Below are 17,841 nucleotides of genomic sequence, written 5' to 3' on the forward strand. Positions count from 1 at the left end.
TGGTACAATTTTCATTCCTGCACCACGGGTTAGTGTTGATGGCGAATCCCTCTCGCAAAGTCATTGTGTTCTCCTGGCAAGGATGGGTGGGGGGTGGTGAGCCAACCACAGTGATTCAGTAATCCTATAATAGCCGCTGGCAATGATTGCATGTAAAATCCAACAAGCTGGTTGTGCCCAAGATGACCGATCAATCAACTTGGGTACATTTAGCCTACCTATACATGGTTCGCATCTCAGCTGGTCCCTGCTGAATTGGCCAAGATTCAAACCCTCTGTGGCCATTTTAACACTACCCTCTCCCCAGACTGACATTGCTGTCTAAAAGTGTCTTTATCACTTCTCCATCCAGAGTGGAGACACTCTGAGAAAGGCCACATCAGCAGGGGAAAAAGAACATAAAAAAAGAAAACTAATGTAGTTGTCACATTTGTCACATTTAAGGATTGATAAGCTGCTATATAGTACATATTTCTTTTTGGGGTTTAATACTGCTTTAACTGTAAAAAAAAAAAAAAAACACAGTTATCAGACACAAAATGATATAAAACAGCTGCAAGTTTGGGTCATTGGTAAATAAACAAGCCAAGAAAGTAGAAAGATGACCTTTATGATAATTATTTAACTGTCATAAGGTCTTTTTTTCTCTCTTTTTTTCTTAAATGGTTGACACTGATGCAAATTGTCATGCGATTTGACCGTTCAAATTGCATGACAAATCGCATCAAATGATCGGCAATAAAACCGTTCTAATCCGACTTTGTCAGAGTCGCACCAATCTGAAAAGTAGTTCCTGCACTTCTTTTGCTGATTTCAGGTGCAACTTAGATATATATCTGTGCATGAAGTTGCACAGATGTCTGTCAAGTTGCACCTGAAGTTGCACTGCTATCTGACTTTGAAGTCACACAATTTCAAAGTTGGATCCAGTGTGCTTAATGTCATTACTCAATGGCTGCTTAGTATTTTTGCATGGTCACTGTATTAACATTCCTTGTGTCTGGACAGCCTGAAAACAATGTGATATTCAGTAGCTCAGAGTAAAACCGGCCGTTTAAAAAAAAAAAAAAAAAAAAAAAAAAAAAAAAGAAAAATCGGTTGTTCAATAGGCCGACTTTAACACCAACGGTAAAAAAAAATCAGCCGATTTTCGTCCCGTCTATGGCCAGCCTTTAATTACTTCTGTCCCTGCAGAGAGCTCTGCTATTATATTTGACATGAACAAGTATTGCGGTTGCAACAATGTATCTATTTGTATCCATTTCGGATACAGATGTTTTTATTCGGATACAAATAGATACATTGTTGCAGCCGCTATACTTTTTCATGTCAAATATAATAGCGGACTGGCATTCTTGTTCTTTTTCTTCTTCTTTCCCTTCTTTTTCTCCTTTTTCTTCTTCTTTTTCTTGCAGGTCACGGCTCATGCACAGATTTTTTATCGGTAAAAAGATCGGCCAATTTGTCCATCATTGCCGGGAAAATCGGCCGAACGGCAAAATCGGCTGATTTTTTTCCAACTTCACCGATAAAAAAAAGTGCCAAAATCCCGAAAAACGGCTGACCAATTAACCCACTAACGGTGCAAAAATCCGCCAATTTTTTTTCCGGCTGAAAAAACGGCTGATCTTCCACCCGTCTATGGCCTGCATAAGACTGGCAGCGCTGTTCACAAGGCTGTGTATTGGTCACTGTGGTAGAACATTTCTGCAATCAATGTTTGCAATTGGATGAAAAGTATTCTGTTTGCATAGCTGACATTTTTTTTTGTCTGAGCTATGCTGGTCTTTTTTTTGTACTTATAATCAGAGGTAATTATATTTGCCAGCAGGGTCTGCACTTTAATAAATCCTTTCACTCTTCAGGTAGTTTGAACTTAAAAATGATGTTTTACATAACTGTTTCTCCCTTTCCCATTTTATTGAGCACTGGAAAACTTGCAAATATATTAAAATTAATTCACCAGTTAATAAGAAGGTAGATGTAAATGGGATAAGCTATTGTTTCAAGAAGGACCAATAGATTTTGAGTTCTAATATACTTTTATTAGTCTACTAGCAAAAAGGGTGCCCGTTCATTCACTGCAGGAATGGAACCTAAAAGAGAAAACATACTGTAAGTATTGCTCTGTTAAAGTTACTGTGCCTTTTTCTTGGTGTAGCAAATAATTAAATGTTTTTTAGGTGTGAAAATGTTATGTTATTATGAACTTGCTTTAAAGGGAAGCTACTAAAAGAAATGTATTGGTGCTGCATTTGTTGGCTTGTTTGAAAACGCTACAGGGTTGGTTTACTAAAACCGTAGAGTGCAAAATCTGGTGCAGCTGTTCATAGAAACCAATCTTCCAGCTTCCAGGTTTTATTGTCAAAGCTTAAAGTGTTACTAAACCCAGGACCCTGCATTCACTATATCTGGTCTCCCACAGTACACAGAACATGGAAAGGCAGTTATTTTCATAAATATAAACTGTTAAATACCTTATCTCATGAGCAGTTAGAGCAGTCTTGTGAATTCTATCAGTGTCCAGCAGAGCTTGTAGAAGTTTTCATTCTCCTCTCACTGTCCTATTAGATTGCAGGACCCCTGACCCTCTGTCTGGACAGTACTAATCAGCCCTGTGCTGACCACATGCACTCTCCCAAGAAAAAATTCTCTAGCGATACACACCAAACTGGGCATGTGCAGCTTTCCCCCAAGGCTTTGTTCTATCAGGAGAGGAGTCAGGGACAGTGAAAGAAGGGGAGGATCAGAGAAGACAGGATCAAACAGCCTTTTTACACAGTGCAGAGGATAAACCCTTAGGTTCCACAGTGAGTATAACAAGCATGCTTTACTGCATATACAGACTGATTTTACTGTTGTGGGTTTAGTGACACTTTAAAGGATAAGTTCACCTTTGTAAAAAAAATAATAAATGCATTGCTTTTTTTCAGGTAAAAAAAATGTGCATTTATTATTTTTTTTAACTAGAAAAATCGGTCGTTCAATAGGCCGACGTTACCACCAACAGTAAAAAAAATTGGCCGATTTTTTTCCAACTTTACCGATCAAAAATATCTGACAAAATCCAGAAAAATGGCCGACCAATTAACCCATTAACGGTGCGATCCTTGCCTTATGGCTCTCTTCTTCTGGGGGGCTCCGTGCCCCCCCCCAAAATAAATAAAGAAAACACTTTGCCTTGCGTTACATACGCCGCTGGTGTCAGTGATGACCTTGATGATGAAAAAAATAATGACGGCTTTCAATTTGCTAAGGAGAGTAAAGCTAGCCAAACACAGATAGATTTTCATGTGAACGTTCATAAGGAAATTCTAAAAAATCATTCATCAGAACATTCTTTTTAGCTATTGCCATTTTGCTCAAAATGTGTAATTTTCAGGCCTAAAATTATTTTTTAAACTTGTGCAAAAAATGCAAAAACGGATCTGGCAGTGAAAGGGATAAAGGATAAGCCCAACACTCCCCTTTCCTGACAAGCAGCCAATCAGTGCACTGCAAGATCTTTCCCCTCCCTGCTAGTTCCTGGGTATGGTGCTGGAGAGCAGCAGGGAGGGGAGGAGGAGATATACAGCTCAATGTTAAAATTATTAAACCTTTAAGTCGCTGTGAGAACTAGCATCAAATGGTAGAGCTTTTACAGCACAAAGCAACTTTCTTTCTTCTTTTTTTAAGTGCCTTTTAGCCCAATTTTAAAGGAAAGTTCCATTCCATATGTTTCCCACACAGGGGTATCCACCATCAAAACAAATTAAACAAATATTCAGCCTCCTGGCTCTCTCAGGTATACAAACAATCCTACTCTGGCCTTCCACGTCAGGCTCACATCTGTCTCCTGCAGACTCTTTTCTGAATGGCTGTTTTGTACACAGTTAGCAGCCCCTTGCTGCTCTGGCTCCCACCTCTCCTAGTTGAAGCCCTCCTGACTCCTGGGCAATGACCTCCTGTCTACCAGGGTGGAGACCAGAACCGTGGTTTGGCCTCTACAAAAAGGCCTGCACACAATTGTGCAATTAGTGTGCTGGGGGATATGAAAAGACGGACCCAGGATTGGAGATTTCACCCCTCCGAAATCACTTCGAAATCTCCAGGCCCCAGGTCCCAAACGGCTTTACGAACCAAAGAGGAAACTGACAAACCAGTTTCCTCTGCATTAAGAATCCTGGGTTATAACCTTGATTTTCACCATGGCAGGATACTGCACTGCCACAGTCGCCATGAAGCCCCTTTTGTTTTTAAAAGCCCCAGACATTCCTAAAAAACACCTCCGATTTAAATACGGTTTTGGTTAAAAATTATTATTTTTTTTATCTGGACAAGTAGATTGCCATGAGGGAAAAGTAGATTGGGGCACTGATTTAAGTTTTTTTAAAAATGTCCACACCCCTGGTTTTATACTGCATTAAACCTTATCATCCATATAATTATTTAAAAAAAAAACAGTTTAAAGGTAACTTAGTGGTAAAAAACACTTGTGGGTGTACTCAGTAATTTTTACATATTCTTCATTAAGTGTAAAACTGGAGGGATGGTAGGGGTCTCTTTTTTGCTAACATACAGTGAAGGAAATAAGTATTTGATCCCCTGCTGATTTTGAATGTTTGCCCACTCACAAAGAAATGACCAGTCTAAAAATTGAATGGTAGGTGTATTGTAACACTGAGAGAAAGAATAGCAACAAAAAACTCTAAAGAAATGCATGGCTAACAAATTATGCACTGATTTGCATGCTCATGAGGGTAATAAGTATTTGATCCCCTATCATTCAGCAGGATTTCTGGCTACCAGGTATATTTCATACAGGTAACAATCTGAGATTAGAAGCAGTCTCTTAAAGGGATTGTTGCTAATCTCATTTTGTTACCTGTATAAAAGACACCTGTCCACAGGAGCAATCAAACAATCAGATTCCAAATTCTCCACCATGGCAAAGACCAAAGATCTATCCAAGGATGGTAGGGACAAGATTGTAGACCTACACAAGGCTGGACTGGCCTACCAAACTATTGCCAAGCAGCTTGGTGAGAAGTTGACAACAGCTGGTGCAATCATTCGCAAATGGAAGAAACACAAAAGAACTGTCAGTCTCCCTAGGTCTGGTGCACCATGCAAGATTTCACCTCGTGGAGTGTCAATGATCATGAGAACAGTGAGGAATCATCCCAGAACTACACGTGAGGATCTTGTCAATGATCTCCAGGCAGCTGGGACCACAGTCACCAAGAAAACAATTGGTAACACACTTTCGCCGACAAGGTGCACGCAAGGTCCCTCTGCTCAAGAAAGCACATGTCCAGGCCCGTCTGAAGTTTGCCACTGAACATCTGAATGATGCAGAGGAGGACTGGTTGAAAGTGTTGTGGTCAGATGAGACCAAAATCGAGCTCTTTGGCATCAACTCAACTCGCCATGTTTGGAGGAGGAGGAATGCTGCCTATGACCCCAAGAACACCATCCCAACTGTCAAACATGGTGGTGGAAACATTCTGCTTTGGGGGTGTTTTTCTGCTAAGGGGACAGGACAAAGGGATGATGGACAAGGCAATGTACCGTTAAATCTTGGGTGAGAACCTTCTTCCCTTAGCCAGGGCATTGAAAATGGGTCGTGGATATGTGTTCCAGCATGACAATGACCCAAAACACATGGCAAAGGCAAAAAAGGAGTGGCTGAAGAAGAAGCACATTAAGGTCCTGGAGTGGCCTAGCCAGTATCCAGACCGTAATCTGATTGAAAATCTGTGGAGGGAGTTGAAAGTTCAAGTTGCCAAACGACAGCCACCAAACCTTAATGGCTTGGAGAGGATCTGCCAAAAGGAGTGGGCCAAAATCCCTCCTGAGATGTGTACAAACCTGGTGGCCAACTACTGGAAACATACCCTGCTGATTTTGAATGTTTGCACACATGAAATGATCAGTCTAAAATCGAATGGTAGGTGTATTGTATCGATTTTTAGAATGATCATTTCTTTGTGAGTGGGCAAACATTCAAAATCAGGAGGGTATGAAATACTTATTTCCTTCACTGTACATTATACTAAAAGGTGTCCTTTACTACATCTCGGCTCATAAATTTGGGAGGTGTACATGCAGTTGAAAATATATTTCTCAAACTCCCTTGTTCATTTGCCAAAATGTTAACGCGAAACTAAACTCATTGATCAAACAGACCGAACTTATTAAATGACACCAATGATGAGCCATCATTCCTCCCACTAAAACCATCAATTGGGCACTGTTCCTCCAAATGATACCCAACATGGGGCATTATTCCTCCAACAGACACCAATGATGGGGCATTATTTCTTCCGCTGATACCAACAATGGAGCGCAATTCCTCCCATTGAAATCAATGATGCCGCATGGTTTTTTTCAGGTACTTATATAGTGCTGTCAATTTATGCAGCGCTTTACATATATATTGTACATTCACATCAATCCCTAACCCTCAAGGGGCATACAAGTTAAGGTCCCTAACTCACATTCATACACATACTAGGGCCAATTTAGACAGGATCCCACATGTCTTTGGAGGGTGGGAGGAAACCAGAGTACCCATGTAGGCACAGGGAGAACATGCAAACTCCAGACAGGTGGTGCCGTGGTTGGGATTCAAACCAACAACCCTACTACTGTTAGGCAGAAGTGCTAACCAATTAGCCACTGTGCATGGTTTACTCCCCTTGGCCATAGTCTTACCCCCCCTAAAGCCTGAAGGACAGTAACTGACCCTTTGCTTAGAAAGTTTGGAGACCCCTGCTTTAGAGTATTTTTGCTAGCATTTCTGATTGTAGGTTGATTACATTTCCAATAGTTTCAAGACCTTCTGTGTACATTTGGTTTTATATTTTTGTTCCTTTATTATCCTTATTTAATTAATGTATCTTTTTCTTAAGGGATGGTTCACACCAGATGCAGTCCAGTGTGTTTTTAATCTGCATCAAAAATGCATGCACATTGTTTGCCATGTATTCCAATGGCCCTAGTTCACACCCGTACAGTGCGTTCCAGTGCAGTCAGCAAAAGTAGAACATGCTGCATGGAAAATGTACTGGAATGTATGTAAATGCACCAGAATGCACATGTCCATAATTGAGATGAAGGGATAAAAGGGGGAAAAAATGCATCAAAAACATGTGTAAGCATGCATGCAGAAACGCATCTAGAACACAGAAATTGTGGTGAGAACCGGCAATAAAGGTTATTTCTTAAAGCCTAAGTCCAGGTTTACAAGGATTTTAAATAGTTTGTTTGGACTAAGCTGCCTCCAGCAATGCCATATTTTTGGATGGCATCTGCAACTCTCACTGGTACCATCCCTAACATGGCTACATAGCAGCAGAAGATAGTGGAGGACATGTAGAGACCTGTTGCTAGCTTTGGGCACTGGAAGGAGAGAAATGATGTGGAGTACAGTGCGTTAACAGTGGCAGGGGCTTAAAGGAATATGGTTCGCTGGCTTAGTCCATTTTGTAGCTGCTCTGTAGCACTGCGTACAATCTCCACCCAGGCGTAGGTACATTACTGATGTTCGGTTGCAAGTGGTAACCATATTTTTTGAAATCAAATGTCATAGTAAGTGCAAATACAAATGTGAACAGTCTTTGGCCTAGCAATGTTGTGTAAAGGTATATGTTGCAGTCATTCCTTCTCAATAACAGCTGATGTTGTGTTCATAACATAATGCTACTACTGAACAGACATCTTGTAGTTTCATTGGCATAACTGTAGTCTTATCTTTATCATTTCTCCTAGGGGTTATTTGATAGCAGCTCCATCTGTTTTTCACTCTGGGGTAGAAGAAGCAGTGAGTATAACCATCTTTAACACAGCTGCAGAAACCAAGGTCCAGGTAAAGCTCGTGGTTAAAGGGGAGACAGTGGCTGTTGGCCATGGGTCAGTATTGGGTAAGTGTTTTTTTTTTACCTGTTTGATATAGTGTTCATTTCAATTAAGCCAATAGACTCGATTTACTAAGCCTTATGAGCATTCATGGTAACATCGACCACACCTAATCATTTTCTCAGTATTTATCCCTCACCAGTTTTTTTGGACTTGGATGTTCATGCTAAAGATTGCCATATACTGATTGAAATATGACTGATTGGACTTAAATTAGCTTGTGGGCTCCCCTGCTCCACAGAAGTCCATTGTTTAGCTTGGGTTCACACTGATGCCGTGTGGAATTCTCAGCGTTTTCTGTGCAAATTCCACACCTGATCAGAATCGCACCCCGTTCATGCAAACTGATGTGGGTGTTTATGTTAAGTTAAGAACACCCCAAAATCGGTCCACAAAACTCGGTGCGATGTGCAGAATCAGATCGCATAGGTGTGAATACCCATGCGATCTGATTCTAGTGCAAACCCAAAAAAGGGTCCTGCACCTTTTTGGTGCAGGTGCGGTGTGGCTTGAGCCATACATTATGTATGGCTCCAATCGAACCGCACACAAATTGCATGTGATTTGCATAGGAATGCGGTGCGGTTCCTGTGCGAATCAAATGCGATATACCGCACCGCATTAGTGTGAACCTAGCCTAAATCAACTTCAGTTAGAAAGTCAGCGCCAGCTCCATCATCCTTTGCTTGGGTGGAAGAATCTGTTAGTTTACTGGGGGGGATGAATGGGAAAACAATAACAGTGTATAGCCAATTTAACCACTTGCCCTCCTGAGGATTTACCCCCTTTCCTGACCAGGCCTCTTTTTGCTGCAATAATTCAACTGATAATTGCGCTGTCATGCAATGCTGCACCCAAACAAAATTTATGTCCTTTTTTCACAGAAATAGAGCTTTCTTTTGGTGGTATTTGATCACCTGTGCGCTTTTTATTTTTCACGCTGTAAACAAGAAAAGACCAAAAATTTTGAAGAAAGACGATATTTTTTACTTTCAGCTATAAAAAATAAATAGTAAACTCAAAGTTAGTTATAAATTTAGGCCAAAATGTATTCTGCTGCATGTTTTTGGTAAAAAAAAATCCCAATAAGTGTATATTGATTGCTTTGTGTGAAAGTTATAGCGTCTACAAACTATGGTATAGATACTGCAATTTACGCCATTTTTCTGCTATACAGCGCTGCGCTAGTTTAACGGACAATTGCGCGGTCATGCAATACGGTACATAAATGAAATTTACATCCTTTTTTTCCCGCAAATTGAGCTTTCTTTTGGTGGTATATGATCACCTGTGTGTTTTTTATTTTTGCGCTATAAAAAAAAAGGCTGACAATTTTGAGAAAAAAACCCAATATTTTGGACTTTTTGCTATAAAACATGTCCAGTAAAAAAAAATTAAAAATCAAATTTAGTCATAAATTTCTGCCAAAATGTATTCTGTGACATGTCTGCTTAAAAAAAATCCCAATACGTGTAAATTAATTGGTTTACGTGAAAGTTATAGCGTCTGCAAATGGTGGGAAAGATACTGGGATTTTTTTTTTATTATACTAATAATGGCGGCGATCAGCGACTTATGGCGGTGATCAGTGATTTATGACAGTGATCAGCGACTTATGGCGGGACTATGAGACTGCGACGGACATTTTGACACTGAGGGGGAACTGACTTGGGGTCACTGACATCCCCAGTGACACCAATGCAGTGATCAGTGCAAAAAAAAAAAACACTGACACTGTACTAATGGCACTGGGGAGGAAGGGGTTAACTTTTGTTAGGTAATGAAAGGGTTAACTGTGTGAGGGGAGCGTTTTACTAGGGGGCAGGGGTGTTGTCTTCACAGGAACATGCTGATACCCAGAGATAAAGTCTTCTCTCAGGTTCAGTGTGCTCTGAACTGACAGATAGCAGAGCTGCAATGTAAACACTGCAGCCGTGCCATCTGTCAGTGATTACTTGTAATCGCCGGCACCCAGCGGGAAATGACCCACCGGGAGCCGGTGATGGACACCCGCTGCCATGATCGGCGGGACGGGTAGGGCGGGCACGCGCCTCACGCACGCCCCCTACCTGTTTTGCACAGTGACGTTATAAGACGGCACTGTGTGTACAGGTGCCGCCCTGCCACAGTAAAAACACTGCGGCGGGTCGGCAAGTGGTTAAAGCAGATTAAATCCGTTGATTTAACTGTTTCCTAAGACAGTTACATTTAAGGCATGCTGTGAATGATAACTGTCACATTTGTTTGTGCTGTTAACTGAACTGTCAAGCCATCAAATGGCTGGTATCATAACTGATCACATGTGCAGCACCATGGCAACTATAGATCAAAGACTGGCTAAATCTGGCTATACTTGTTTCCATTTTTTTGATCAGCCGCTGATCTAAAAAGACCGAGCAGACTGCCCCATCCACACATTCAAGGTGGATGAGAAATCATCCCTGCTGTGCTATTATATTTTGACAGCAGGACTCCTCCACTGTCAGAATACACCGATCAGCACTGCATTCGCTGATTGATTGAAAATGCACCAATAGTCCTATTTGGGAGGAGTCTATCATTGAATTGACTCCTTTCAAATGGGAATGGCCATAGATTGATCGAAATTTGGCCAGGCCCCTGCTGAACCGGTTGAATTTCGATCCATCTGTAGACAGCTTAAGATATCAGCTGTCTTGGCTATAAAAGAAAGGAGGGTTTAGTTCATATTTAAGTTTAGCGTCAATATGCATCAGTTAACTTTTGTTAATCTATGACAAATTTTTCATTTTTACACAGGGCGTGAGAATTAGGAACACACACAGTTTTGTATTTCTAGCTCTCTGCAAGGTTAAGTAGCGTTCTCATGTCAAGGGTCATTTTTCATGTGGACTTAAAAATAAAGTGTATTGTGGTCACAAATTAGTTACTGTACGTTTTCTATAGTGTACATTATATCAGTTTAGAGTGTACCTACAGGAAATTTACAAACAAAGGTGGTTTGCTAGTGTCTTAATTGTACACTAGAGCTGGAGTACCTAAAAGAAAAGTGTACTTTGTCTTATCTTGCTGGGACTTTGTGATATCTGAGCTATTTTGTATGTGCATTTTAAGTGGGAACAAAACGATATGAAGTGTGCATTGAAATCACTAAAGAGTACTAAAAATAAAAAAATGCCATAATTCATGCGGCAAAGGGAGTAGTATATGTTAATGTCCTGTAAAACCAAGTGAATGCTTTAACCACAACAAACACAGATACAAGATTTAATATCTGGGAATGAAGAATCTAGTAAATAATACCTGCCCATGAACTGCCTTATTTTCTATCACAGCATAAGATATTGGCCTTTTGAAGCTTTTCCTTTGTTTGGCACATGCACATTTATACTCGTGAGAAATCATGCTGCTTCTCACATTGCGTTTTTATGTTGAAGCAGACTTTTACCCACATTCCTTAGGCTACTTTTACACTGTGGAGCTTTTGAAGTGTTTTTGCATTTAAAAAAGCACTTGAAAAGCTCAAGAAAAATGCTTCCCTATGTATGTGAATATATATCTATGTATGTTTTCACACTGAGGCATTGCGCTTGTGGTGCGGTGTAAAAACTCTTGCTTGCAGCATCTTTGGAGAATGTTTAGTGAATTAAAAAAAACGCCCTAAAAATGCCTCTTCCTATTGAAATCAATGGAAAACGTCTGAAAAGCGCTTGAAAAACGCCTCTGAGAACTGTTTTTGATGCAGTTTTTAAGTCATGTATCCTTTAAATCGTTCAGAAAGCACGACAAAAGTGCAGTAAAAACTCCTATTCATTTTTGCAGCTGATCAGTGTGAACGTTGACTTATTTTTTCTTATCTGAGTAAAAGGCAAAATGTTGGCAATATTTGGATGCAAACTGGGACTGCAGATCAGTAAGGGAATCATGATTAATGGGTGTGCTCACATTTGTTCAGTGAACCTATTCCACTATGTAAGTGTAATTACCGTATTTTTCGCTCCATAAGACGCACCTGACCATAAGACGCGCCTAGGTTTTAGAGGAGAAAAACAAGAAAAAAAATATTCTGAACCAATGGACTGCAGACACAGTACAGGGGATGACCAGAGACTGCGGACACAGTACAGGGGATGACCAGAGACTGCGGACATAGTACAGGGGATGACCAGAGACTGTAGACACAATACAGGGGATGAACAGAGACTGCGGACACAGTACAGGGGATGACCAGAGACTGCGGACATAGTGCAGGGGATGACCAGAGACTGTAGACACAGTACAGGAGATGACCAGGGACTGCGGACACAGTACAGGGAATGACCAGAGACTGCGGACACAGTACAGGGAATGACCAGAGACTGCGGACACAGTACAGGAGATGACCAGAGACTGTGGACACAGTACAGGAGATGACCAGAGACTGCGGACACAGTACAGGGGATGATCAGAGACTGCGGACATAGTACAGGGAATGACCAGAGACTGCGGACACAGTACAGGGGATGACCAGAGACTGCGGACACAGTACAGGAGATGACCAGAGACTGTGGACACAGTACAGGAGATGACCAGATACTCTGGACACAGTACAGGAGATGACCAGAGACTACGGACACAGTACAGGAGATGACCAGAGACTACGGACACAGTACAGGAGATGACCAGAGACTGCAGACACAGTACAGGAGATGACCAGAGACTGCGGACATAGTACAGGGAATGACCAGAGACTACGGACATAGTACAGGGAATGCCCAGAGACTGTGGACATAGTACAGATGACCAGAGACTGCAGACAGTACAGGAGATGACCAGAGACTGCAGACAGTAAAGGAGATTACCAGAGACTGTGGATCTTTGGGGAGGGAGGGGGAACGGGTACCTGAATTTGACAGGTACCCGCTCCCACTTCCGCGGAGTTGTCCTTCCTTCTTCCCGCGGTGGCTTCTGTGACAGCCGGGTACCCACTGTGCATCCGCGAAAAGCGCTGCTCTTTGTGAGTGGCCCAGAGCCTTCTGGGACCTGCCATGTGTCCCAGAAGATGCCGAACCATTCACAAAACGCAGCGCTTCTCGCGCATGCGCAATGGGCACCCGGCTGTCACAGAAGCCGCCGGTGGAAGACTGCAGCGCTGGAGCGAGGAATAGGTAAGGTCCTGCAGGAGAGAAGAGCTGAGCGGCTGGCCCGATATTCTGACATGGTGGTGGCAGAAATACCGGACCGGCCGCTTTATATTCGCTCCATAAGATGCACTGACATTTTCCCCCCTTTTTTGGGGGGGAAAAGTGCATCTTATGGAGCGAAAAATACGGTATCTTCAAAGAAATTTCTTGCTGCCCTTTTGCATCTCCTTTTACTACATCTTTGCTTATGTAACTACAGTTATGGGTAATAGTTGGTGTGTGTTAAAATATTTTCAGGTTCTCATAGTCCTTTTGTCCAATATAACAATAAAAAATATCCACTAATAAGTAATCTCCCAAATGAATACACAGCAAAACAATGATTTTCTGCCAAAATTTATAATTTGTAAAAAACATACATTTTTGTGGAACGGCTTCTCAGTATAAATTAGCTCTGCCAGCTGTCCTGACTACAAACTATTTCAGTGACCTCCAAGATGGGAGTTTGCAGAATAATATATAATACATTTTATGTATATACTCACCGGACACTTTATTAGGTAGACTTGTTCAATTGCTTAATAACACAAACTGCTAATCAGTCAATCACATGGTAGCAATTCAATGCATTTAGACATCTAGATGTGGTGAAGACAACTTGCTGAAGTTCAAACCGAGCATCAAAATGGGGAAGAAAGGAGATTTAAGTGACTTTGAACGTGGTATGGTTTTTGGTACTTGACAGGCTGGTCTGAGTATTTAAAAAACTGCTGATCTACTGGGATTTTCACACACAACCATCTCTAGGGTTTACAGAGAATGATCCAAAAAAGAGAAAATATCCAGTGAGCGGCAGTTGTGTGGAAGAAAATGCCTTGTTAATGTCAGAGGAGAATGGGCAGACTGGTTCAAGATGATAGAAAGGCAACAGTAACTAAGGTATGCAGAATACTGTCTTTGAACGCACAACACGTTGAAATTGGGAGCAGATGGGCTACAGCAGCAGAAGAGTACACCGGGTGCCACTCCTGTCAGTTAAGAACAGGAAACAGAAACTAAATTGCACAGACTCACCAAAATTGAACAATAGAACATTGGAAAAACGTTGCCTGGTCTGATGGGTCTCGATTTCTCTAGAGATGGTTGTCCGTGAAATCTCTGTAGATCAGCAGTTTATGAAATACTCAGACTAGCCTGTCTGGCACCAACAACCATGCCACGTTCAAAGTCACTTAAATCCCCTTTCTTCCCCATTCTGATGAATGGTTTGAACTTCAGCAAGTCGTCTCCACCACGTCTAGATGCCTCAATGCATTGAGTTGCTGCCATGTGATTGGCTGATTAGCAGTTTGTGTTACCAAGCAATTGAACAGGTGTACCTAATAAAGTGGCCGATGAATGTATTTGATAGTATGTGCACACAATATTACTTTGAAACATAATGGACATTGACATAAAGCTTTACATATAAGTAGTTTTTGAAATGAGCAAGACATTTTCCTGGCATCTTGCAAAAGCATTCTTTGAACAGCATGGGTTGTAGTCTGTTTCCTTGGACAACAGGAATTCTATGGAGGTACACCTGGAATTTCTTGAGTCAGCATGAGGTCTTTGTTCTTAGTGTAGATTATAGCTTTCTATAATAAGTTGCATTCTAAAAACTTGAAGTCATATCCATTCCAATTTGAGTTTGCTGAAATATCTAGATATACTGTACATGAACTTCTCCACTGTAAAAATAAAACAAAACAAAAAACTGTACAAATAATGTAATATACTGTATGCAAATGTGTCAATCTTATTCTGATTTGATATTATTATTGCTTAAGAAATGTTGCTTCTCTTTCAGATAAAGGCACAGTGAAAGTCAAGGTGAGTTAGTAAACACAGATGTAGTCATGAGATCTTAATGAAAGAAAGTTGAACTCTAATTGATCCATTATATTTGAATTATTAGCATATTAGACATTGTTATTAAATGCACTCTTAGGGGATAAACTCTATGGCTGGATTCACTTTATAGGTGTGCTAATGCAACTCATTAAGAGCTCATTTACATTAGCGTTGCTCTCTGAAGAGTGAGCCATGTTTGCGGGACACTTGAATGGGTATTGTTTGGCAGCCAGTACTGCCTGCAGAACATTGCAGGGGGTATAATTCTTGCCGCTCTACAATGCAAGTCATCATGGCCTTGACAATTATACAACCGCATCCAGCTGCCTTTGCAGCTTAGGGGGAGGGTACAAAACACTGTTTTTTACTGCCCCCAACCACAAGTGTACACTCAGCCTAAAACTCTCTGCATTAAAGTCATTTTAAAGGGTGCACTTTAAAAAAAGTAACAAACATGGTATACTTACTTGCTCTGTGCAATGGTTTTGCACAGAGCAGCCCAATCCTCTTCTTGGCTTCCCCTTCTGGCTGAGTGCCTCCAATAGCAAGCCTCTTTCTATAGGGGCACTTTGGCAGGCTCGCTCCCTAGCCATGGTCCTGTGAATAGACATTGTTCATTCACACACAGAGCGCAACTCGGTACCGCCCAGCCCCACACTCTCCTCATTGGCTCACTGGCTGTGATTGACAACAGCAGGAAGCAATGGCTCCTGCTGTTGTGCAATCCAGTGGGGATAGAGAGACCTGGAAGAGCCGTAGCTCCCAGGCACATCCCTAGATCGAGATGGGGCTCAGGTATATATAAGAGGAGGGCTGACGGGGAGAGCTGCACCCAGAAGGTTTTTTACCTTAATGCATAGAATACGTTTATAACCATTAAGTAGCCCATTCCTTCTAATCAGAATTTTCATTTCGGTGCACCACTAATAACAAGTAATTCCACAACACATAGAAACAGAATTTTATTCATTAAAAAGTAAAGAATGGGCCAACAATGCACCTCAATGCAGTGAAAAGGAATTTTTTTTTCCTACATTAATTGCACAGTTGGCCCATTCTTAACTTTTTAATGAATAAAATTCTGTTTCTATGTGTTGTGGAATTACTTGTTATTAGTGGTGCACCGAAATGAAAATTCTGGCACCGAAACAAAAAATTTGGAATTTGCTTTGCCAAAAACTGAAACTGAAACAGACAGCTTTGTTCCCACTTAAAATTTTTTTTCAATTTACCGTATTTTTTGCTCCATAAGATGCACCTAGTTTTTAGAGGAGGAAAACAAGAAAAAAAACTCTGAACCAATGCACTGCAGACATAGTACAGAAAATGACCAGAGACTGCGGACATACTACAGAGATGACCAGAGACTGTGGACATAGAACAGGAGATGACCAAATTATGAAAAGACAAACTGGTCTGGGAGGCTGCCATGAGTCCAACAGCAACATTAAAGGAGCTGCAGGAATATCTGGCAAGTACTGGCTGTGTGGTACATGTTACAACAATCTCCCGTATTCTTCATATGTCTGGGCTATGGGGTAGAGTAGCAAAACGGAAGCCTTTTCTTACGCAGAAAAACATCCAAGCCCGGCTAAATTTTGCAAAAACACATCTGAAGTCTCCCAAAAGCAGGTGGGAAAATGTGTTATGGTCTGATGAAACCAAGGTTGAACATTTTGGCTATAATTCCAAAAGATATGTTTGGCTCAAAAACAACAGTGCACATCACCAAAAGAACACCATACCCACAGGGAAACATGGCGGTGGCAGCATCATGCTTTGGGGCTGTTTTTCTTCAGCTGGAACTGGGGCGTTAGTCAAGGTAGAGGGAATTATGAACAGTTCCAGATACCAGTCAATATTGGCTCAAAACCTTCAGGCTTCTGCTAGAAAACTGAACATGAAGAGGAACTTCACCTTTCAGCACGACAACGACCCAAAGCATACATCCAAATCAACAAAGGAATGGCTTCACCAGAAGAAGATTAAAGTTTTGGAATGGCCCAGCCTGAGCCCAGACCTGAATCCAATTGAAAATCTGTGGGGTGATCTGAAGAGGACTGTGCACAGGAGATGCCCTTGCAATCTGACAGATTTGGAGTGTTTTTGCAAGGAAGAGTGGGCAAATATTGCCAAGTGAAGGTGTGCCATGGTGATAGACTCTTACCCAAAAAGACTGAGTGCTGTAATAAAATCAAAAGGTGCTTCAACAAAGTATTAGTGGGAGTGCACACATATGCAACCATATTATTTTAGTTTTTTAATTTTACTTCCCTCCACCTAAAACATTTAAGTTTGGCCTGTGCGAGTTGGAGATAAACATCTGATGTGGGATCTGCGGCAAAGGCTGTGGCAGCCTCGGACTCGCAATTCTTGAGGTGGGTCAGGTGGGCCTCGTGATCTACATGGGACACTTTGATGGCGGAAATATATTCTCTCTGTGTAGTTGCCTTAAACGCCTCCCACACCATTGCTGGAGAAGCAGAGTTCTCATTGGCCGACCAAATCAGTGTCATATGTGGGTAGACCATATCAGCCACCTTATCATCATGTACCCAATGTGGAGCTAGTCTCCATAAACCTGGGTCACTTGGAAACCCCACACGCAAACAGACTTCCAATGCAGAATGGTCAGAAAGACCAGCCAGAAGATATGAGGCCCCAGACAACTTTCACAGACCTGGCATACTGCCAAATGCTAGATCTATATGGGAGCCAGAGCGGTGTGGAGCCGACAGATATGAGAACATTGAGGTACCCGGATGTTTCCACCTCCAAAGCTCAGTGAGAGCAAAGCTATGCCTCCAATTCTGGAGACCAGGGGATATAATATGATGCGGATTGGAGGTGTCAAGGTCCTGGTCGAATACTAAGTTAAAATCACCTCCAATCAGGAGATGTTTAATCTGGTATTGGGCCAATTTCTGAAAAATTGTGTATAGCAGTG

General features: G+C 41.6%; 1 protein-coding gene across 2 annotated transcripts in view; it reads left to right on the forward strand.

Annotated features, from left to right (window-relative positions):
- The window catches only part of CPAMD8 (C3 and PZP like alpha-2-macroglobulin domain containing 8), a 204,962-nt gene that overhangs the window by 18,785 nt on the left and 168,336 nt on the right, over nt 1-17,841 (forward strand). For both annotated transcript variants that reach the window (XM_089667566.1, XM_089667561.1), the window contains exons 2-3: nt 7,753-7,904; nt 14,851-14,873. In XM_089667566.1, coding sequence (XP_089523692.1) covers nt 7,753-7,904; nt 14,851-14,873 — 175 coding nt within the window. The remainder of the gene's footprint in view (nt 1-7,752; nt 7,905-14,850; nt 14,874-17,841) is intronic.

Source organism: Staurois parvus, unplaced genomic scaffold (assembly GCF_062004578.1).
Source record: "Staurois parvus isolate SC_StPar_1 unplaced genomic scaffold, SC_StPar_1.0 ptg000053l, whole genome shotgun sequence".
In the NCBI taxonomy this organism is placed as follows: Eukaryota; Metazoa; Chordata; class Amphibia; order Anura; family Ranidae; genus Staurois; species Staurois parvus.